The following is a 23,357-nucleotide window of genomic DNA, read 5'->3' on the forward strand; positions in this document are numbered from 1 at the left end:
AAACAACTCAAGTTCTCACACTCAGGCCCGTATTACGATGTTTGAAATACACACACATACACACACATATGTGCGCACACACACACACACACACACACACACACACCCTTCCCTTATCTTTCCATTATTTGAAGGGAGTCCAACCTAGCAGACTTTGGCCAATATGGTAAAACACAAATAGGGTTTTTAAAAAGGGGTAAAGGGGGATGGGAGTATATAGCTCTATAGGTAGATGACTGTAAAACGTTGAAATCTAACATAAAGCTTACCTAGGAACTATAATTTCTAGGCTCAGTAACCCTTCTCCTATCGTTTGAACTGAAAAAACAAAGCAGTTGGTGTTAGGACTTAATTATTAGCAAGATTACCAGACTAAATGTCAAAGATGCATTATGCTCTTTAGAAGACAGATGTCTTTACAAATCAAGGGCCATGCTGTACACGGGCACCAAGGGACTATCCCATATGAGGAGGAAACTAATCCATTGATTATAGACCCAACACAAAACAATCCGTAATTATAGACGTTTTTGTTAATGCCGCCCTTCTGTCTCTGACATTCACCTATGCACTTTCCCATTTAAACTCCAGCTGTCCCCATTACTTCTAGCCCACAAATCTTTATACCATCCTTTTCCATGGTAAGCATGGCTAAGATGGATTAATTGAAGCGTGCAATCTGATTAGTTAACAGGGAGGCTGATTGTCCTGTTTATAACCAATGTGTGCTACACGGCTAGTTTGAGACCCAAATTGGGGTTGCAGGAAATCCTCCCACACTTATGCTCACAATTTCAATATAACCAACTTATTTTAAGCAGGTGCTATGTGCCAGCCACCCTGGGAATTCAGGATACAAAGATAAACTGGGACACAGGAGAAACAAGACAATAGAGAAATAAAGTTTACTTGAATAAATTCAATCAAGAGCATAATTTACCCCTGCAAGAGCCTCTGAAGGTTTTTTTTTTAAAAAACAAACAAACTAGACACCTGTATGTTGAAATTAAAAGGAAGGACACTGAGGTGTCTGGCCGGCTCAGTCAGAAGAGCATGCCACTCTTGATCTCAGGGTCCTTGTGCTATTTTGTTGCACGTGAGACTATCCGTGTGGTTTACCTATTTATTAGCACTCATAATCCACATCTTTGATTTGACCAAAACAACAGAGAACGAAAACTCACACACGACACTCGTGTGCCTCTGATGTCTTGTAATATGATGGACTTAACATCCAAACACTTCACGAAGGAAAAAATAAAAATGAAGTCTTATTTCAATCGGCGCATCCACAGTTCTTGGCTTCTCACTGGGGAGCTGCAAGATGTCCCTGAATAAGATCCTGAACACGGGACAGAATAATCTCATTAGAACTGCTGCAATTTTCGGGGCCATACGGGGGGTCTATCGTCAGCACCCCGGCCACACACAGAGTCCGTTGTGAATCTCCCTGTTCAGTGATGGGAATGTGGTTCTTCTCGAGCCATTTCTTGAGGCTGTTCTTCCTCTTCTCCAGGTCCTCAGGGCTGTATGCCTTGCAGTCTCCAGACATGAACAAATGTGCCAGCTTCTCTCTCACTCCATGGTCCCCTTCGTTCACAGTTTCAACAGTCTGCACGGCATGGCCCATAATTCCAGTCACAGATATGCTGCCATCTTCTAGGAAGTTCACGAGGACGATACTTTGGAGGAAAAGTAAGTTCACAGCAGATTTGTAAAAGAAAAACCTAAAGTCTCATAAATCTATGGAAGAAGCAGTGGAATGAGAGGCATCACCAGCCCCAACAGGTAATGAAACCAGGGAAGAAGAACTTCCCTGTTTAAAATTAATCTTCTCACCATCAAATGTTTGTACTTGGTCAATAAGTATTCACTGAGGGTCCTATACATCTAAACTTTTTTTTTTTTAACGTTTATTTATTTTTGAGAGAGACACAGAGTGGGATCAGGGGAGGGGCAGAGAGAGAGGGAGACACAGAATACGAAGCAGGCTCCAGGCTCCGAGCTGTCAGCACAGAGCCCGACGTGGGGCTCAAACCACAAACTGCGAGGTCATGACCTGAGCCAAAGTCGGACGCTTAACCAACTGAGCCACCCAGGCGCCTCACATCTAAACTTTCTGTCTAGCCTAAATCATTGTGGAATGCAGTTAAAGCATTAAAGAGTTATGAAAGGCTTAAACGTATATTAGAAAAGAAGAAAGAGCACAGACTTAACTTTCAGAGTTCAAAAACAACTGAGTAACTCACCTTCAAAGTAGATCAAAGAAAATAACAAAACACAAAATTAATGAAATAGAAAACAAAAGAGTTAATAACAAGATCACCAAAGCCAAATGTTGGCTCTTTGAAAAAAACAAAAAGATAAAAAAAACAAAACCATGTAGGGGCACCTGGGTGGCTCAGTTGGTTGAGTGCCCTACTTCAGCTCGGGTCATCTCACAGTTCATGAGTTCAAGCCCTGCATAGGGCCCTATGCTCATAGATCAGAGCCTGGAGCCTACTTCGGATTTTGTCTCCCTCTCTCTCTGCCCCTCCCCTGCTCATGCTCTGTCTCTCTCTCTCTCACAAATAAAGTTTTTTATTTATTACATATAAAAAACTTTTTTAAGAAAAAATAAACATGTAAAATTCATAAAACTCAAGCAAGATTAATTAGAATGGAGAAAAAAGGCAGCAAAGATTGGCAGTATAAAGTATTAGGAACAAATTTATGTCAATCGTTTTGAAAATTAAAACAGAAAATTTCCTGGGAAATATAAATTTCTACTACTGAGTCAAAGAAAGAGAATATAAATCGTCTTATAATCATTAATAAAAACTGAGTAAGTATTTAAGAATATTTTCCCATAAGAGGGGGAAAAAAGGCTTTTTACCAACAAATTATATACAATTTTTAAGGTTCAAACATTTCTTTTTTTTTTTCCAAGATTTTAATTTTAAGTAATCTCCACACCCAATGTGGGGCTCAAACCCACAACCCCAACATCAGAAGTCGCGTGCTCTACCAGCCAGGTGCTCCAAGGCTCAAACATTTATTTTTATCTTTTTTTGAAACATTTATTTATTACTGAGAGACAGAGAGAGAGCACGAGCATGGGAGGGGCAGAGAGAGGGGGAGACACAGAATCCGAAGCAGGCTCCAGGCTCCGAGCTGTCAGCACAGAGCCCGACACGGGGCTCGAACTCACAAACCGCAAGATCATGACCTGAGCTGAAGTCAGACGCTTAACTGACTGAGCCAGCTCCAAACATTTCTAATCTAACCAAACTCTTCTAGAGACTATAAAAGGTGGACTGTGCCTTAGCTCATTAAATGAGGCCAATACCAAAAGCAGAGATAATTAAAAAAATAAAACTACAAGCTAATCTCACTCATGAATACAATGCAAAAATCCTAACTAAATAAAATACATATGATGCAATGTGATGTGAAGGGGATTTCACTTCTGTGGTACTCTTCCCAAAGCCTATAACCTCAGGCTATTTATGAGAAAGCATCACACAAACCCAAATTGAGAGACCTTCTACAAAATACCTCATCAGTACTCTTCAAAAGTGTCAAGGTCATGAAAAACAAGGAAAGACTGAAAAGCTGTCACAGATCAGAGACTAAGGACACATGATGATTAAATGTAATGTGGGACCCTAGATTGGATCCTGGAACAGAAAAAAGGCAAACAATTAGTGGAAAAACTGTTGCAATCCAAATGACAGGTCTTTAGTTAATGTAAATTTTTAGTTTGGAGGAATGTACCATAGTTAGGTTAAGATGCCAATATCAGGGGAAGCTGGGTAGATGGGTCCTGTCTGTACTTTCTTTTCTATAAATCTAAAATCATTCCAAAATTTAAAAAGTGTGTGTGTATCACCACCTTTAAAGTAGTCTTTGCAAGAAACAAACCTGATCCTGATCAAACCTCTGGATACGAATCCCAGTTTATAGAAATACAGAGGATGAAATGAACTACACCGTGAGAATGCAATAAGCTAAACTCAGAATGTGTTCAACCCTGTAAGACAAATGATTCCATTTCTTCAACAAATAAATGACATGGAAAACTAAAAAGATGGGGTGCCTAGGAGGCACAATTGGTTGTGTCTAATTCTCAATTTCGGCTCAGGTGTTGATCCCAGAGTCCCGAGTCAGGCTCCACACTTAGCATGGATACTGCTTAAGATTCTCTCTCCCTTCACCCCTCTTCCCCATTCACTTGCTCTCCCTCTCTCCAAAATAATGGGGGGGGGGGAAGAAAACTAAACAGAGAAAGTGCACAGTCACAGATCAAGATACTTGAGAGATGTTATCAACCAAATTCATAAACAAATATAAAAAGATACTTTTGAGACAACCAGGCAAATCTCAACACGACTGTTTATAAAGTTATTATTACTTTTATTGGGTATTATAATGTTATTGTGGTTATTAAAGAGTTTATCTGCTAAAAGATATATTGATGTATTTATGAATAAAATGATAATGGTATTGTGGTTACATTTATTAGAGTTCTTATCTATTAAAAGTTACATTGAGGCATTTATGAACAAAATTAAATGAGCTGTGCTTAAAGATATTTAGAAGGGAAAGGTAAAGCTAGTTGTCTGTTATCCTATTCTCTCTACATTTATGTATGTTTGAGATTTTCTAATAAAAACGTAGGAACAAAAAAGTGTCTCACTTCTACAAACCTGGCTGGTGCCAGGGTAATCCATAGTTTGAACAGCACTTAGATTCAAAGGCTATACAATTCTTTTTTTTTTTTTATTTTTTTAATGTTTATTTTTGATAGAGAGTGAGCGGGGTAGAGGCAGAGAGAGAGAGACAGAATCTGAAGCAGGCTCCAGGCTCTGAGCCGTCAGCAGAGCCTGATGCGGGGCTTGAACTCATGAACCGTAAGATCATGACCTGAGCTGAAGTCAGAGGCTTAACCGAGCCACCCAGGCGCCCCTAAAGACAATACAATTCTTACACGCGAATTCTTACATGGCTTTCATTTATCTACTTCCTTAGTTTGGATATAACATACAGGCAGCACAAAGGGGTGTCATTATGATTTCTGGGAAGCAGGACCCATACTCACTTGGCAGAAACTGGGTCTGTGGTTAAAACCCATCCTTTATAATCCTTCTCACTGGCTGTCACTTTGACTTCTTTGTACGTGTAATCTTGCCATTCTAAGGGGCCTTTCTTCATCCATTCATTCATGGCTGCCAGCTGACTAGATCAAAAACCACCACCAGTCCGGGTTAATATAAATGTTCCACTCAAGCAAATGCCCCAATCCCTATGCTAGGCAGAGAGAACATCTTGTGATTTGCCTCAGGTTCCGTATCAGGAAATAGGTGATATTCACGATTCAATATGAAAGCTAGGAGATCCCGAGTTGCCATGGGGCTAACTCATCCGGCTTACTTCTATATTCGACCACCCAGTACCACTCCAGATGGCCTTCGCCCTGGCTTTGAGCTCCGGTCGGCAGATGCTCAAACCCTTTAACTCTGTCTGCTCTCCACACCACTTTTAGCCAAACCTGAAAAACAAAACTCCTTTGATATCCACCCACTCGCTCTCTCTGGCTGTTTCTCCGCTGGATCCCGCCAGGGAGAGGCCTCGGATTTGCGACCATTTCCTCTTTTTTGTTTGGAAGATGCACGAACCGGGGGGCAGCAGCGAAGGCTCTAGAGCGCAGACTCCCTGACCTAGCTTGCAGCTGCACGATACGTAGAGCAGCACTCAAACCTGGTGGTGTTTAACGTTTAATCCCGACAAACGAGAAATATACCAGTTACAGCTCCTCACAGCGAAAGGCACGCAGCAACCACGCGGTAAGGAAGGAGTCTCCCCGGCGGCGCCGTCTGAACCCAGCATGCTTTGCGCCACTTCCTTCCCCCAGAAGTCTCTGTTTTGTAGTCCTTGACCTTGGTCACACCTAGAGGTCTGAGGGAGTCGGCGGGCTTGGGGGGATAAAAGCCGGGCGCGGGATGCGGGCGGGACTTGAGTTTTTGTATAATAAGGCTCCTTGTTCGCTAGAGCCACCCCTCTTCACTGCCACGATGGACATTTCAACCTTTTGTTTTTAAAGAGGAAAAGTCTTGTGCCCGGTCCTCATTGAGAGTAGACATGGAAATGCACCCTTGCCGTGGAATCGAAGCACAAGAACCCTCTAGGTAAATCCTAAAGCTTTAGAAGTGTGAGGTGAAAGTGCCTTGGAGAAGAGCGATAGAGCCAAGAGACTTGTTTGTTCCGCTGGTGTGAGGCAGTTAATACCTCTGCTCCTTCGGGATGTGCCCTTGCTATAGTCCCGCAGGAGTTGCAGAAGCCAGAAAGAATAAAGCACAGGATCGGGATGAATTCCACCTAGCAGATCTCTCAGTGGGAAAGCCCCAGCCTCTCCTCCAACCCCTGCCCCCAGTAGAAAAGCGGAAAAGACTTGCTTCTGCCGCAGATTTATGTTCAGGTACTTAGGTGGCTCCTGGCATAGTCCGGAATTTTTTTCTTAACTGTGATCCTGAAAAATGGTACAAGGTGTTAAACATTGAGTTTCTGCAAATGGGAACACCAAGGGAGATTTAAGAAACTGAATTAGAGGCTTATCAAACCACGATGTAGAAAACATTGAACATCAGCTTGGGGCATCTGGGTGGCACAGTCTATTAAGCCTCGGATTTAGGCTCAGCTCATGACCTCCGTGCTAGTGATCTCCTGGCTCCTGAGTTGGAGCCCCACACTGGGCTCGCTGATGTCTGCACGGAGGCTGCCTCACATCCTCTTTCCTCAGCTCTCTCTGCCCCTCCCCTGCTCCCGCTCTCTCTCAAAAAATAAATAAACTTAAAAAAAAAAAAAAGAGGTCACGATCTCGCGGTCCGGTCCGTGGGTTCGAGCCCCGCGTCGGGCTCTGGGCTGATGGCTCAGAGCCTGGAGTCTGTTTCCGATTCTGTGTCTCCCTCTCTCTCTGCCCCTCCCCCATTCATGCTCTGTCTCTCTCTGTCCCAAAAATAAATAAACGTTGAAAAAAAAAAATTAAAAAAAAAAAAAAAAAGAATTAGTCAGCTTTTCCCTTACAGTCTGGGATTTGAGTTCACATAATCCTTAAAGTATATTGTTTCTTATTGCCATCGTTTCAAATAATCCTTTGGCAACTTTGAGTCGTTGAATGATTGGCTGATTATATTAATGTGGCTTTAGTAGATTAAATTAGATTATGCCAGTTAAAGTCCTCTATAAATCTACAAAGAGCGAATATAAATACCAGTTGTTACAATGTGAAATGAAACGTTTGACCTCATAAAAATTCAGTCCAAAAGAGCTTGAACCAACTGTGACAACTGATCATTTGTATTTGAAGCCTTCTAACTGTCCCGCAGAATGAAAGACTTTGGAAGCTAGCTTCAAGCTTAAATTACTCCTTTTAAATTGATGTGACTGGGGCAGTTTCCTTCCCTTCTCTCCCCTCTCCCTTTAGTCTTCTGGATAAACTAAAGAATCATTCACAGCATCTGCCTATTGGAATCGCTGATTTGTAACAGACCGAGCCTGCCCACTTCTAATGGAGGTTTACAGAAAGACCCTGTCTGTAGTCCACCCTCAACAAGTTCACATGTGCCATTTCCTTTTCCCTGTCAACCCCTACTCTTGGTCTCCCTGGTGCCTCCCTCCTACCAGTTGATGTCCCTTCTCTCACATTCTCTACTTTTCTCCCTCTTCCCCTTCTCTTCTTCCGTCTTCTTCCTAGTATCTGCTTCCCCCTCAAACCTACACACATACACACACTCTCAACCCTTTCCTCTGCCAAGTTCAAAATTGCGTGTTCTAGATTTTGGAGTACATTTTTTAAGTAATCTCTAAACCCAACGTGGGGTTCAAACTCATGACCCCAAGATGAAGAGTTGCATGCTCTGGGGTGCCTGGGTGCCTCAGTTGGTTAAGCATTCAACTCTTGATTGACCTGAGCTAAAGATGTTGACTACTGAGCTCCTAAAAATTATTGCAGTGGTCCAGACAGGACACAAGCTGATAGCAGTGGAAATGAAAAAGAGGGAAAAAAGGAGTAGATTCAATGAATGCTTCAAGGGAAAAATCAACTGGATTGGTGATTGATTAGAGTGGGGCAAGGGCATGTTGAGAACTTTGATCTGTTACAGATCTCTCTGTTCTTTCCTTCATTCAATGATAACCCCTCCTTCCTCTTTGTTTTTTCAGATCTCAGGCCTCCACATAGTTATTATATTTACTAAACTAGATAAGAAATTTCTTCACAGAATAAAAAATGCTTCAATAACACTTTATTTGTTTTTATGGCACAGGAAGGCAACAGTGAGGTCTCTCCTCCAAGCTCTTATAAACTAACCCTAAATGTTAAATAAAATGGATGTGATTCGATCTGTGATTTGTTTGTACAAAGAGACCATCTATTATCTGGATAACCAGAGAATGTGGGGATGACCGAAATTCCAAACTGAGTGACCTGGTTGTATTCTCTGGAAGCCGGACTGGAATGGGATTTTATGTCAGTAAATGGAAACTTAATTATATTAGACCCTACTGGGACAGTCAATACCCCAGGGTTGGTAGCAGAAGACACAAAAGAAGAAAGGTCAGTAAGTAGAAGATTGGGAGGTATTTCTCAAAGACCCTGAATCTGCAAGCAGGGACTTTCCAGAGGAATATACCTATTGTGAGGAACTGATATACTTCATCAGGTCTCAGCTTGGCCCGGGAATAGATTTCCTAAAACTATCTGCCTTCTTGTTCTGATTTGATGCTCCCCATGCCTCGTGACTCCCCCATGCTGGTTTTCTAGACACAGTGTTGATCAGGAGAGGTGATTCTTGAGAGGGAAACGAGCACTTTCTAATCAATAGAAAGGAATAGACCAGAAATCACAAACTAGGGGGCATATCAGGACATGCAGATAGTTTAATATCTGCACAGTTTAAATTAAAAAATTTTTTTTAATTTGGAAGTTTTTATATAGGTTTCCTCTCTCTTCCTCACTAGTTTCTACCACTTTTATTGCTTTTGTTTGGCTGCTCTATATTGTTTACATCAGCTGCCTGATCCCACAGGAAATTGAATTTGCAACTCTGGAATAGTCCCTACTATAAATAAATAAATTAGCAGAGTAAATTATACCTTAATCTCTTGTGGTAAGAACCAGCCTTGGATGTGTCTAGTCAACTCTTGGGCCACTTAAGCGCCAGAAGGCTGGGCTGTGAGTAGCAACTTTACCAAGGAAATGCCAATTCCAAGATTTCCTGTTGGATTTCCATACAGTCTTTTTTAGGTGATTCCTTGGTCTTGTTGCCTTGCCTCCTTCTCATCTGTGCCCTTTTCATACCATTTTTGTAGCTTATTGTTATTTACACATGTGTTGGGACAGTTACTGTAGGTTGGTTCATTTAATAGTCCTTTCCCACAACCTCCTAATGAGGCTTGAAAGCCAAAACTCAGGGTCACTGGGTGGCTCAGTCGGTTAAGTGCCCGACTTCGGCTCAGGTGCTGATCTCATAGTTCGTGGGTTCAAGCTCCGCATTGGGCTCTGTGTTGACACCTCAGAGCCTGGAGGCTGCTTCGGATTCTGTGTCTCCCTCTCTCTCTGTGCCCCTCCCCAGCTCATACTCTGTCGCTCTGTCTCTCTCTCTCAAAAATGAATAAAAACATTTTAGAAAATTAAACAAAAAAAGAAGAAAGCTAAAACTCAATCTGCAGCTTCCCTTGCAGATAGATGGCTATATGAATACTTCTGGCCAGTGAGATATACATGGAAATCCCCCAGAAGGCTGTCCCTTCTGAAATAAAAAGGCAAAGCCTCCTAAGGAGAAAGCCTTGGGCAATCATAAAGAATGAAATCTTGCCCTTTGCAACAACATGGATGGAACTAGAGTGTATTATGCTAAGTGAAATTCGTCAAGGAAAGACAAATATCATGATTTCACTCATATGTGAAATTTAAGATACAAAACAGATGAACATAAGGGAAGGGAAGCAAAAATAATATAAAAACAGGGAGGGGGACAAAACATAAGAGACTCTTAAATATAGAGAACAAACTGAGTGTTGCTGATGCAGTTGTGGGTGGGGGGATGGGCTAAATGGGCAAGGGGCATTAAGGAGGACACTTGTTGGGATGAGCACTGGGTGTTATACGTAGGGGATGAATCACTGGAATCTACTCTTGAAACCATTATTGCACTATATTCTAACTAACTTGGATGTAAATTAAAAGAATAAATAAATATATTTTTTAAAAACAATGGTGGGCCACAGCTGACAGAGAACACTTCTCTGTCACTGTAATTTGTGTGAGCCCTATATTATACATAGAAAACAATTCTGATACTGAGACTCAAAGCTTTATTAGAAAATAAAGATCTTCAGGGGCACCTGGGTGGCTCAGTTGGTCAAACATCCGACTTCAGCTCAGGTCATGATCTCATGGTTCATGGGTTCGAGCCCCCCCCATCAGGCTCTGTGCTGACAGCTCGGAGCCTGGAGCCTGCTTTGAATTCTGTGTCTCCCTCTCTCTCTGCCCCTCCCCCGCTTGTGCTCTGTGTGTCTCTCTCTCAAAAATCAACATTAAAAATAATAGTAATAAAGATCTTCAGCAACATGGGTATTTCTCTGGGAAAAGAAATAAATAATTTATTTAAATGTGTTTTAGGGGCACCTGGGTGGCTCAGTCAGTTGAGCATCCGACTCTTAATCACGGCTCAGGTCATGATCTCAGGGTTCATGGGTTCAAGCCCTGCATCAGGCTCTGCGCTGACGTCATGGAGCCTGTTTAGGATTCTGTGTCTGCCTTTCTCTGCCCCTCCCCACTCTCTTTCTCACTCTCTCTCTCTCTCAAAATAAATAAATAAAGTTAAAAAAAAAAAAAGGAGGAGAAAGCTTTGGGATGCCTGGGTGTGTCAGTCAGTTAAACGTCCAACTTCAGCTCATATCATGATCTCATGGTTTGTGAGTTTGAGCCCCACATCAGGCTCTGTGTGGACAGCTCAGAGCCTGGAGCCTGCTTTGGATTCTGTGTCTTCCTCTCTCTCTGACCCTCACCCATTCTCACTCTGTGTCTCTCTCTGTCTCTCTCAAAAATAAACATTAAAAAAAATAGTAGACTTTCAATATATATTTATTTAACCAATTAATAAGTTTGCTATTCCTTGGCAGAAGTTGGGACAAATCACAAGACCATTATTTAGGTCGAGAGTTACTTATTTCATAAGTGACCAAGAACAGAAAAAGCAAATTAACAGGTCAAATTTTAGATTGGCAAAGCAGATAACAAAGGGACTTTTGCTGTTTCTAAGAAAGTAACTTAAATCCTCTGCACTGAGGAACAGTGTATTATTCCTACTACTGGTAGTAGTAGTAATAATAAATGTGTATTAACTCAATCTTAATGAACACAGAAAAAACATGAAATAGGAACTATTATCCCTGCAAAGGACACTGAGGCACAGAGGCCCAAGACCATGTGGCTAGCTAGTAACAGAGCAAGGATACAAATCCAGGCAATCAGATCAAAGCCTGCCCTCTTAACCACTATACCATACTAACTAAACAATGGGGGATAATTTAAGCACAGTTGTACATCTAAATTAAAAAAACATTTTTTTTTACATTTATTTATTTTTGAGAGACAGAGAGAGACAGCGCGAGCAGGGGAGGGGCAGAGAGAGAGGGAGACGCAGAATCCGAAGCAGGCTCCAGGCTCTGAGCTGTCAGCACAGAGCCCGACATGGGGCTCGAACCCACGAACCGTGAGATCATGACCTGAGCTGAAGTCGGACACTTAACCGACTGAGCCACCCAGGCACCCCCATCTAAATTTTTTTTAACATTTATTCATTTTTGACAGATGGAGAGACACAGAGCACGAGTGGGGGAGAGGCAGAGAGAGAGGGAGACACAGAATCCGAAGCAGGCTCCAGGCTCTGAGCTGTCAGCACAGAGCCGGACGCGGGGCTCAAACCCAGGGACCTGAGCCAAAGTCGAACGCTTAACCGACTGAGCCACCCAGGCACCCCAGCACAGTTGTACGTGTAAAAGTCTATTTTTAGTCAATGAGGAATGTGCTTTTCAAAGTCAGCTTTTTAAATCTAAGTACTAGCTCCTCATTGTGTTCCAGTTGATTGCTTGGGACACCCAAAGCATTAAAATAATGTGTTTCACTCATGTGTTTTAGCAAACCAGACTTTCCCAGCAAGGTCTGTTTCCAAGGGTGATTTTCCAAGGGAGGACACACACTGTCAGATTTAATGGTCTGGAAATTGAATGGTCTATTCCCCAAGGCAGGTAAAGCAATACTGAGCCCCATGCCTACAGCTGCTATATACTCTCAGATTAGCCCACTGACAACAGCAACAGGATAGACACACACGTTTAATTAAGCTGTAGCTCCTTATACCTTAGGGAGGGTAACTAAGGGAGGGCAGGGCAGTAACTCAAATCTCCCTCCATAGGACTAGCCTTTTCTTTTTTCCTACCCAGTGTTATCTATCTTCCTTCCCCTCCTCCTCCAGGTATCTTCAAAGAGTTTGCGGGGGGGGGGGGCTTTCTCTTTTCTACTCTATGGCAAATTATAGACCCATTTTTGAGCTTCCTAGGGTAAAAGGTAAAACAGACTACTGATCACACAGAGGAAAATATCTTCTCTGCTATAAAAAGCCACTAAAAATTACGGTGTAAGCTCGGTCAGTTAAGCATCTGACTCTTGATTTCAGCTCAGGTCGTGATCTCCCGGTTCACGGCATTGAGCTCCAACTCAGGCTCCGCGTTGACAGCACAGAGTCTGTTTGGGATTCTCACTCTCTCTCTCTCTGCCCCCTCCTTGCTCATGCCTGCACTCTCTCAAAATAAATACACATTAAAAAAATTACTGTGTAAGAGGGAAAACCAGTCAGAGTCTGTGCTGTTCAGTGCATCATTGTTTTGAAATGTCAGTAAAGACCTTAAATGTTTTTTTTTCTTTCTTTTGAGTGTAAAACATGTATAAGGCACTGGGATTCCCAGTGTAGCTACTTTTCATATTTTATTTGCAAGTTGTATGCATTATCTAGTGAGAGGTTAAAAAATGCTTTTTGAGTTTTTGAAAATGTTATCTAATGTAATTGAGAAATTCATAACATATAAGAGAGGGGGTTTACTTTTTTTTTAATTTTTAACTTTTATTATTGAGAGACAGAGCATGAGCAGGGTAGGGGCAGAGAGAGGGGGAGACACAGAATCCAAAGCGGGCTCCAGGCTCTGAGATGTCAGCACAGAGCCTGACGTGGGGCTCAAACTCACAAACCATGAGATCATGACCTGAGCTGAAGTCGGACGTTTAACCAACTGAGCCACCCATGCGCTCCAAGGGAGGGTTTACTTTATAATGTACAGCTGACCCTTGGACAACACGGGTTTGAACTGTGCAGGTTCACTTACATCTGGATTTTTTGTTTGATATGGTACAGCCCCGTAAAGTTTATGTTTATGTTATTGGCAGGGCTTCTGGTCAACAGTAGGCTATTAGCGGTTAAATTTTGGGGATGTCAAAAGTTATACGTAGATTTTTGACTGCGTGGGGTCAGCGCCCATAATCCCCGTGTTGTTCAACGGTCAACTATACATGCTTTGCCTTTTCTTTTTCAAGAATGGGCGTCACTCCATTTGCCAGTCTAAGACATTGCATTTTATAGGTATGGAGAAGGAAAGAGGGAAAAGTAATGGCCAATCCCTTTCTTACTTGTTACTGATCAGATTCTTAGCAGCTGTCTCTTCTTGGATTTCTTCCACAAAGAAATGATTTTTCTACCTGTTTTCTTGCTGGTTGCAGCTACTTCACACATCATAAACAAAACCATGCTTTGTGTCAAAACCGTCACTTTTCTTTAGCTATTTGTTCAAGGGCTATGTGAGCCCTAAACTGTAATCGAGCTTCCATGGAATAGTCTTTGTAGTTTTTTATGTTGTCTAGGTTTTTTGTTGCACTGTCATAATCTCCTTTTAGATAGTAGAGAATTCCTAGTTCGTAGTAAGTATATGGCACCAAATAGTGGTCATATTTTAACAATTTCTCCTTCTGAAGGACACGATTAAAGTAACGCTCAGCCATTGAATATCTGCCCAAATGTTTCAGGCACAGACCTTTCAGCAAATTTAACAGACTTATGTCATCTGTGCCATACTCGGTATTTGGATTTTTTCGTAAGAGGTCTTCTCCTTTATCAATTATCGACAGCCAGCTTGAAATAAGGTCTAGTTTTTTGCTCATGACTCGGAAACCACTCCAGGCGTAAATGAACTCCAGAATGGGCTGTGCTGTAAACCAGCCTGTGGTGGTGCCGTAGCGCTGCCCCTTCTCGGCGATGAACTTTTCTACTGGCACAGAAGTTCCCAAAATTTTGATTCTCAGGCTATCCACTTTCAAGAAGAGAGAGCTTATGTCCTCACTCACTGATTTCACAGAATCTGAAGGGAGCAAGGAGAGTAGCATAGCTTTACTGTACATGTATATTGCCTTAGACCACCTGCTGTTACGAGACAGTAGATCAGCGTAGTGGTGAGCCTGCTTCCAATTCCGCAGAAAGATGTGGCACCACATGAGTTCCCAGTAACAGAGGTGATGAACCTGCTTCCATTCATTTTGAATAAAAATGCACTCCTCTAATATTAACCGGGCATTTTCAAAATTTCCTTTCAGCATACTAAAACGTGCCTGAAAAAATTTAAGTATGACACAGTTTGGAAATTTCTGGAGGTAGATTAGGAAGAGATCCTCTACAGCAGAACTGTGACCCTTTTCAGCACCAATAGCTACATAGATGTACGTGTAATAAAAGACTAGAGTCAAAACACTTAAGATATTATTTATATGGGATTTGGATGCACTCTCGTGAAGCAGAGTCAAGCCTACCTCTCTATCACCAGAATATCCAACAATATTGAGTAGTTTAAGTGTCTTTGGTGGCACAAGTGACAATACCAGATTGAATGCTCCAAGTCCAAATTTTACTCCTTCAACCAGGTGTCTGCAGGTTTTGCCGTGGTTGTTAGGCATCTGTGTTAATACCTGTTGGCAGTCTTTGTATATTTGGTAACTTAACCCGATGTTGATTGCACATTTAAGAAAACCAAGCATACTGTCATCCTGTATAAATGTGACAGTGGATTTCAGAATCAAACACTCCGCGTAGCAGACTTCAGCATGCAGTTCCTCCTCTTTGATAGTCTTTATTCCCTGTTTACTCACGAGATGAGAAAAATTCATCATCCTAGACTTTCTTCGGAAATTGTTACAGGTTTTCAAAGCTTCCTTTGCAGTAGCCATTCCAGTCTGTATATCCTGTGGATCAAAAGTCAAAACGGCCTTGACAACCATAAGGATATTATAGATTAGAGCATGGTATATGCTGGTTTTCGACCATGGATGAATGAGATTTATGGCATCTGAGAATCTGTTATTTAGAAATAAATACAATCCAGTTGTGCACTCTTCCAGGGAAGATTTTAGGTTCATGGTTGTGGCCACAGGGATCATTTCATAGGCATCTTCAAACTTTTCCTCGTCACCTTCTGTCTTACTCAGGACACATGATGTCAAGTCATTCCCTTTATCATTTTCTCTTTTACTTACAGTAACGGACATCTTTGCTTCCCTACTTTGAGACGGGAAATATTTGAAGGGGAGCGATGTGGCTGCAGTGAGGGTAGCTCCTGCTCTCCCAACTGGGCTCACTTCTTCCACGGCCCGAAGTGTCACTGCTACAACCGAGGCAGACAAACTAATAGTGTGGGTGTAGCATTAGGATATTCTCATCTATGCCAGACAAAGGGGGGGGGGGTGAAGATAATTTATTTACCTAGAAGAAGTACTTCTGAAAAGTTCAAATCATTTGTAATATACAGAAAACATGTGAAGCAAATCATTTGCAAACAAAAAGAGTTCTTTTGTCGATAATACACATTTTCAGAAATGTTAACGGAGGAAGGCTCCTTCCCTTTAAAAGAAACATGTTTGACTATAGTTGACGCACTCCCTATTTTTTCCCCCTCAGTTTTATTGAGGTAAAACTGACAAAACTGGAAGATAATGAAAGTATGTAACATGATGGTTTGGGGGAAATGAGAACATTTTTCTACTCTCAGCAAATTTCACTTATACAAAACAGTGTTACCAACTTAGTCACCATGTTATATATTAGATCCTCAGACTTTATTCATCTTATAACTGAAATTTTGTATTTTTTTTCACTAACCTCTCCCTATTTCACCTACCCTTCCCCCCCAAACTCCTTGTTCTTGATGTTCTCATAAGGGGACTTTTCTGCTAGAGGAATACTCTGGGCTGACTTCTGACTGGGAACAGATAAAAGAACCCGGACCAGTGTTGCTCTATGCCTTCTGGATTCCTCCTTCTGGAATTGGCCTGTTCAAAGTCTGAAACCAAAAACCAGGAAGCCTGTCTTTTCTGCTCTCCAGCTGCGCCTGGGACCAGGTGGGCAAATCTGTTTAATTAGGGGGTAAAGCATCAGCGAGCCCACTTGGCAGCCCATCACGTCTGAAATCACAGTAACGATCAACTTAATCAAAAAGGTCATGTTTTGGTGTCCTTCTGCCTGACTCCTGCATCTGGACCCATTGGTTCTGAACTCAGGCAGGAAAAGGGATGTTATTTATTGATCCCTAACAGGCCAGCTCTTCCTCCTCCAACTCTTGTATTCCCTCTCTAGATGGTTGATACTATCATCCACATTAGATCTCTCTCTCTCTCTTTTTTTCCCCCCTCCAAAACCCTGTCAGATCTACTTGCTGAATGCAGTACCTCTCGTCTTCCAAATCACCCTGGACATTCTTTAACAAGGCTTGTTACTAGCATGGTCAAATGCACAGACTGTGAAGTTAGACTGCTTAGGTTTGAATCCTGATTCTGCCATTTGCTTGGCCTCACTGTGCCTCTGTTTCCTCACGTGCAAATAGGGAATAATAGTACGTCTACCAAAGAGTGGTTGGCAGGATTAGGTAATTTAATATATGTAAAGTGGTCAGGACAGTACCTGGCATACATAGGAAATACTCAATACTCAATATTATTCTATACACTGCCCCCCAACCCCATAGTCTGGCACATAGCAGGTGCTTGCCAAATTATTTTTTATTTTATTTTGTTTTTCGAATTGTTTTAAATGAGGTGTGGGATGTAGACTGCTGTGTGTGGGAGTCCCACAGCTTTTGGTGATAGAGGTGGAGTCATCCTCCTATCACTCTTTTGCCTAAAATGTTCTACCTGAAATGTCTTTACCTGTCTGCTTGTCTACTTTTTAAAAAATGTATCCTTTATTTTTTTAAGTTTTATTTATTTTGAGAGAGCGAGAGAGAGAGAGAGGGAGAGAGAGAGCAAACCCCAGAGCACACACATGCATGCAGGGGAGAGACAGAGAAGTAGGGAGAGAATCCCTGCACCTTCAGTGCAAAGCCCGATGTGGGGCTCGATGGTGGACCCCATATGGGGCTCTAATCTCACCAAGTGTGAGATCATGACCTGAGCCAGAATTAAGACTGAGCCAGTAGCACCTCTGCTTGTCTACTTAAAAAAAATTTTTTTTTAATGTTTATTTATTTTTGAGAGAGACAGAGCATGAGTGGGGGAAGGGCAGAGAGAGAGGGACACAGAATATGAAGCAGGCTCCAGGCTCCGAGCTGTCATCACAGAGCCCAATGCAGGGCTCGAACTCACAAACTGTGAGATCATGACTTGAGCCAAAGTTGGATGCTTAGCCAACTAAGTCCCCCAGGCACCCCATCTGCTTGTCTACTTTTAAAAGGATCAATCTAGTGGGGCGCCTGGCTGGCTCAGTTGGTAGATCATGCAACTCTTGATCTCAGGGTTGTAAACTTGAGCCCTACATTGGGTGTAGAGATAACTTAAAAATAAAATCTTAAAAAATAATAAAAAATGGATCAATCTAGTGAGAATGGATTAGGGAACAGTAATACTAAGCCAGGAAGATCAGTCAAGTAGGGGGCTTGAGTGGGAGAGGCTGAAGGTACAGAAAGGAACAATTCAATGAAAAGAAAGCAGAGGGGGATGCACAGAGCACAAGTGCAGGAAGGAGTAGCCTTGGATAAGATGAGAATAACCTCTTGCACTAAATACAAGAGACTTCCTTTCTGTCATTCATTCAATACAGACTGAATTGAGCTCCTTCTATAATACCAAGCACTGTTCTTAGTGCTGGGGATACAGCAGTGAACAAAACAAAGACCTGGCTCCCATGGAAAACAATAAACAAAGGAATAAATAACATGTCAGCAGTTGATTTTTGCTGTAAAGAAGAGTAAACCAGATTAAGACAGAATGAGGAATTTAGAGAGTGATGGGGTGTGAGGTACTTGGTATTTTATGTAGGGCAGTCAGGGAAGGCCTCCCCGATAACGTCACATTTGAGCAGAGATGTAGATGATATGAAAGTCTCTTGATCTCTTCTTTCAGTCTAAGATAAGTGAACATTCTATGTGTTCCCATGATGTCTTGTGCTTACCTCTATCCTAGCACTTGCTATATATATATATATATATATATATATATATATATATAATTTTTTTTAAATGTCTTCTTTTTGCATCATGTATATCTATCTTCATCACCAAGTACAATGATTGGCACTCAATCATTAAACTAAATTAGCATTAAAAAAATTTTTTTTAATGTTTATTTATTTTTGAGATACAGAGTGCAAGTGGGGGAAGGACAGAGAGTGAGGGAGTCACAGAATCTGAAGCAGGCTCCAGGCTCTGAGCTGTCAGCACAGAGCCTGATGTGGGGCTCGAACTCACAAACTGTGAGATCATGACTTGGGCCAAAGTCAGACACTTAACCGACTGAGCCACCCAGGCGCCCCAAAATTAGCATTTGTTGAATGGCTAGGACAGTTTTCAATTTATATACACTAAGACAAATCTAAAATGAAGTAACCATGTAACTGTTAAAACTATGAGACTCAGAAACATGTAACAGTGAATACTACAAAGAATTGATGTCCTGGGGCACCTGGGTGGCTCAGTGGGTTGAGTGTCTTCAGCTGAGTGACTTCAGTTCAGGTCATGACCTTGTGGTCCACGGGTTCGAGCCCAGCGTTGGGCTCTGTGCTGACAGCTCAGAGCCTGGAGCCTGCTTCAGATTCTGTGTGTGTGTCTCTCTCTGGCCCTCCCTCACTTGTGCTCTCTCTCTCTCAAAAATAAATAAACATTAAAAAAAAAAAAAAAAAAAGAGGGGCGCCTAGGTGGCTCAGTCGGTTAAGCGTCCTACTTCGGCTTGGGTCATGATCTCACAGTCCGTGAGTTCGAGCCCTGCGTCGGGCTCTGTGCTGACAGCTCAGAGCCTGGAGCCTGTTTCAGATTCTGTGTCTCCCTCTCTCTGACCCTCCCCAGTTCATGCTCTGTCTCTCTCTGTCTCAAAAATAAATAAACGTTAAAAAAAAAATTAAAAAAAAAAAAGAATTGATATCCTTAATATAGTAAGAGTTCCTAAAACTCAACTAAGAAAAAGCACCCCATCAGAAAAATCAGCAAAGGGTATAAATGAATTGCCAATTAGCATAATGTTGAATCTCATTGTAAATAATAAAATACAAATTAAAAAATTATATACCCATCTTAAAAATGAAATTTGGCAGATTAAAAAAATTCATCCAGTGTTAATGAAGGTGCAGAGAACCAAGTACTTTTGTGGACTTCTTGGTGGGTATATAAATGCTACAACCATTTTGGAGAGCTATTTAGCAACATGTTTTAAAAGCTTTAATATTTTTTCATACTCCTTTTTAAAATGTTTATTTATTTTGAGGGGAAGAGGAGCAGAGAGAGGGAGAGAGAATCCCAAGCAGGTCAGTGCTGTCAGTGCAGAGCCCAACATGGGACTCAAACCCATGAACTGTGAGATCGTAACCTGTGCCAAAATCCAGTCAGATGCTTAATCGACTGAGCTACCCAGGCCCCCCTTTTTATACTCTTTGACCCAACAATTTCACTTATGGAATTATTCTAAAGAAATTATCAGGGATGTACATAAATATCTATAAAAGTTATATACACTTCAACATTATTTATAATACAAAAAGTGAAAATAATCTAAATTTCTTACAAGAGAGGATATTGATGAAATGGAATACTGTGCCAATACTATAATGTTGTGGAGTATTTAATGACTTGGCAAATTGTTTATGGTGTAATGCACTATATTGGTTGGGGTTCTCCGGAGAAACATAACCAATACCAGATATATATAAAATTATATATAAAACAAGGAATTGGCTCATACAATTCTGGAGGCTGAGAAGTCCCAAGATTTGTAAAAGGCAAACTGAAGCCCAGGAGCCAATGGTATAAATCCTAATCTGAAAGCTGGCAGGCTCAAAATCCAAGGAGAGCTAATTTTTCAGTTAGAGTCATAAGACAGGAAAAGACTGATGTCCTGGCTCAGGCAGTCACATAGGAGAAATTCCTTCTTGCTCAGCCTTTTGTTCCATTCAGGCCTTCAATTGATTGGATGAGACCCACCCACATTAGGGGAGGCAATCTGCTTTACTCAGTCTACTGATTCAAATGTTAATCTCATCCAAACACCCCCACAGACACGCCCAGAATAGTGTCTGACCAAATTCTGGGCATCTGTGTGGACCAGTCATGTTGACACATAAAGTTAACCATAACATGTACTATTTGCAAAACTATATAATCTTTTTTCAAAGAAGTGATATATGCATAGGTGAAAATTGAAACTATAAATTCCAGATTATTAATAATGGTGATATCAGAGTGGTGGCATTATGGATAACATTTATATTCTTCACTTATCAACATTCAATAAATATTGAGTACCTACTATATGATAAAGACTATGCTAGGAACTAGCATACATTGGTTAATGAGGTAGATTTGGGCCCTGCCCTCACAAAATTCATAGCCTGGTATTTGTGCTTTTTCCTATCTTATATAATTTCTACAATCAACATATTACTTATAATCGGGGGAAAAAAGCTTGTAATAGTTTTGCATGCTTTATCTCATGTAATTCTCACATCGGTATGAGGTGGGTATTACTGTCATTTCTCTTTTATGCATGAGGAAACTGAGTCCAAGTGAAGTTAAGTGGCCTGCCCCAAATCATAGTTGGTAAGTGTAGGAACAGGATTCAAACCTAGGTAGTGGAACTGCAGACCTCACAGTCATTGTCAACAGTACAGCATGAGCTAACTTCTGTTTTTCAAAAGATTGGATTTTTTTCATTCTGCTTTTCTGTATTTTCCATTTTCTACAACATAAGTAAGTTATTTTTATAATTTAAGAAAGTTTTTACATTTTCAATTTAATATCATATGGATAATATTTTTGTGGTTTGTGGGGTTTTTTTGTTTTTTGTTTTTAAGTAGGCTCCATGCCCAATGTGGGCCTTGAACTCATGACTCCAAGATTGAATCACATGTTCTACTGACTGAGCCAGCCAGGTACCCTTATCCATGTGATCCAATGGAATAATTGAACTAAATACAGAATATACAACCTGCTGTCCAAAATAATTCAAAAATTTGAATGGTATTATGATTATTAGCTTTGAATCATTTTTCAAAGTATCCTTGAACGTACATTATGAATGAATACAAATGAGACAATGAATGTATAAAGCATTTATGTGATTTTTCTGGAACCAAGTAGTAAATTGCAGAGACAGGATTCAATTTCAAGTCTTTTGAATCCCAGGTCATTGCTCTTTTCATTAACTCAGGCTGTATTCATGAAAGAGGTAGCTGGATGACCTTGGGCAAATCACTTAATTTTCCTGATTCTAGGAAGTGATACATTTAAGTTTTTAAAGTATGAGTAGGTGGGGCCCCTGGGTGGCTCAGTTGGTTGGGCCAATGACTTCGGCTCAGGTCACAATCTTGCAGTTTATGAGTTTGAGCCCCGCATCGTGCTCTGTGCTGACAGCTCGGAGCCTGGAGCCTACTTCAGATTCTATGTCTCCCCCTCTCTCTACCCCTACCCTGCTCACGCTCTGTGTCTCTCTGTCTTTCAATAATAAATAAATGTTTAAAAAAATTTTTTTAATAAATAAACTACGAGTAGGACTTTCATAGGTAGGATTGTTTGTAGGAACAATCAAGGAATATTAATATATATATATATATATATTTTAAGTTTATTCATTCTTGAGAGACAGAGCATGAGTGGGAGAGGGGCAGAGAGAGAGAGAGACAGAATCCGAAGCAGGCTCCAGGCTCTGAGCTGTCAGCACAGAGCCCAATGTGGGGCTCAAACCATGAACCGTGAGATCATGACCTGAGCCCAAGTCGGATGCTTAATGGACTGAGCCACCCTTGAGGCACCCCTCAAGGAATATTAATATTAAAGGATAAGAATAGCATAAGGAAAACGGCAGAGGTTTGTCCCAAAATGAGCAGTTTGTGTTTTATTTGTAAAGTGAAAAAAAAAAGAGTTAATAAATATAAATACTTAGTATAGTGCCTGGCACATAGTAAATGCTTAATGAATACTAACATTTAGTAAGATATTTGGGGGCTAGAGCTCTCTTTTGATATGAGAGAAAAATGATGCCCAGAAAGTTTGTGACAGATCTAGGATAACATGATTAGTTAATAATAAAGATGAGAACGTATGTTGTCGGACTTCCCAATTCAACACTTTTGCCACTTCACCATATTTATGCTGGAATATGGCTGTAAACACAGGCTGAGAAGTGATCACGGACTGTGGGGAATTATACTCTACACCAATGATTTGCAAATTGCTGGAGACTGTTTTTCCAAAGGAAGAACACGCAGGCTAACATATTCAGTACTATATCAAAATTATACACTAATTGGGGTGTCCAGTTGGCTCAGTTGGTAGAGCACGCAACTCTTGATCTCAGGGTCCCTGAGTTTAAGCCCCACATTGGGCATGAAGTCTAGTTAAAATTAAAAATGAATGAATGAATAAATAAATAAATAAATCTTATATACTAATTATAAGTGTTATATCTGAATTAGTGAAAAGTTAAAGGATATTTTGAAAGAATGAAATTCTATATATTCTAAAGTTTGTGTGTGTGTGTGTGTGTGTGTGTGTGTGTGTGTGTGTGTGTGTGTAGGCTATAAATGTGCTTTATTAAAGAAAGGAAACACCATATTGTCAAACTGACCCTCAGATATATTGTATTACTTCACATTCTGATGTGTATAACTGCCAATTTCACTGCACTCCTGACAAAAATAGCATGTTGTTTTAATTTGCATTCAGGATAGACGTTTTTCTTCTTTGTGGTTTTTTTCTTGTTTTTTTTTTCTTTTAATTTATTTTTTATTGAGTGAAGTCATTTTTTT

At 40.9% G+C, this 23,357-nt stretch overlaps 2 protein-coding genes across 5 annotated transcripts; both read right to left on the bottom strand.

The window, feature by feature from the left end:
• Nucleotides 1-881: 881 nt before the first annotated feature.
• On the bottom strand, nucleotides 882-5,929 carry GEMIN6 (gem nuclear organelle associated protein 6). Of its 4 annotated transcripts, none has more exons than XM_030311273.1 (3): nucleotides 5,783-5,929; nucleotides 5,081-5,218; nucleotides 882-1,682 (listed from the first exon to the last, which is right to left on the bottom strand). In XM_030311273.1, exons 1-3 carry the CDS (start codon nucleotides 5,866-5,868, stop codon nucleotides 1,307-1,309), a joined length of 600 nt encoding a protein of 199 aa, XP_030167133.1. In that variant the 5' UTR covers nucleotides 5,869-5,929; the 3' UTR covers nucleotides 882-1,306. The 4 variants fall into 4 exon arrangements, with proteins under 4 accessions (XP_030167133.1, XP_030167136.1, XP_030167138.1 ...); XM_030311276.1 differs by having other exon boundaries at nucleotides 5,800-5,837; XM_030311278.1 differs by having other exon boundaries at nucleotides 5,081-5,214; nucleotides 5,783-5,832.
• A 7,381-nt stretch (nucleotides 5,930-13,310) lies between these two features.
• On the bottom strand, nucleotides 13,311-17,326 carry LOC116737720 (tetratricopeptide repeat protein 39B-like). Its single transcript, XM_032592696.1, has one exon. It carries the CDS (start codon nucleotides 15,623-15,625, stop codon nucleotides 13,859-13,861), a length of 1,767 nt encoding a protein of 588 aa, XP_032448587.1. The 5' UTR covers nucleotides 15,626-17,326; the 3' UTR covers nucleotides 13,311-13,858.
• Nucleotides 17,327-23,357: the final 6,031 nt, after the last annotated feature.

The sequence above is a fragment of the Lynx canadensis genome, chromosome A3, assembly GCF_007474595.2.
Source record: "Lynx canadensis isolate LIC74 chromosome A3, mLynCan4.pri.v2, whole genome shotgun sequence".
NCBI lineage: Eukaryota > Metazoa > Chordata > Mammalia > Carnivora > Felidae > Lynx > Lynx canadensis.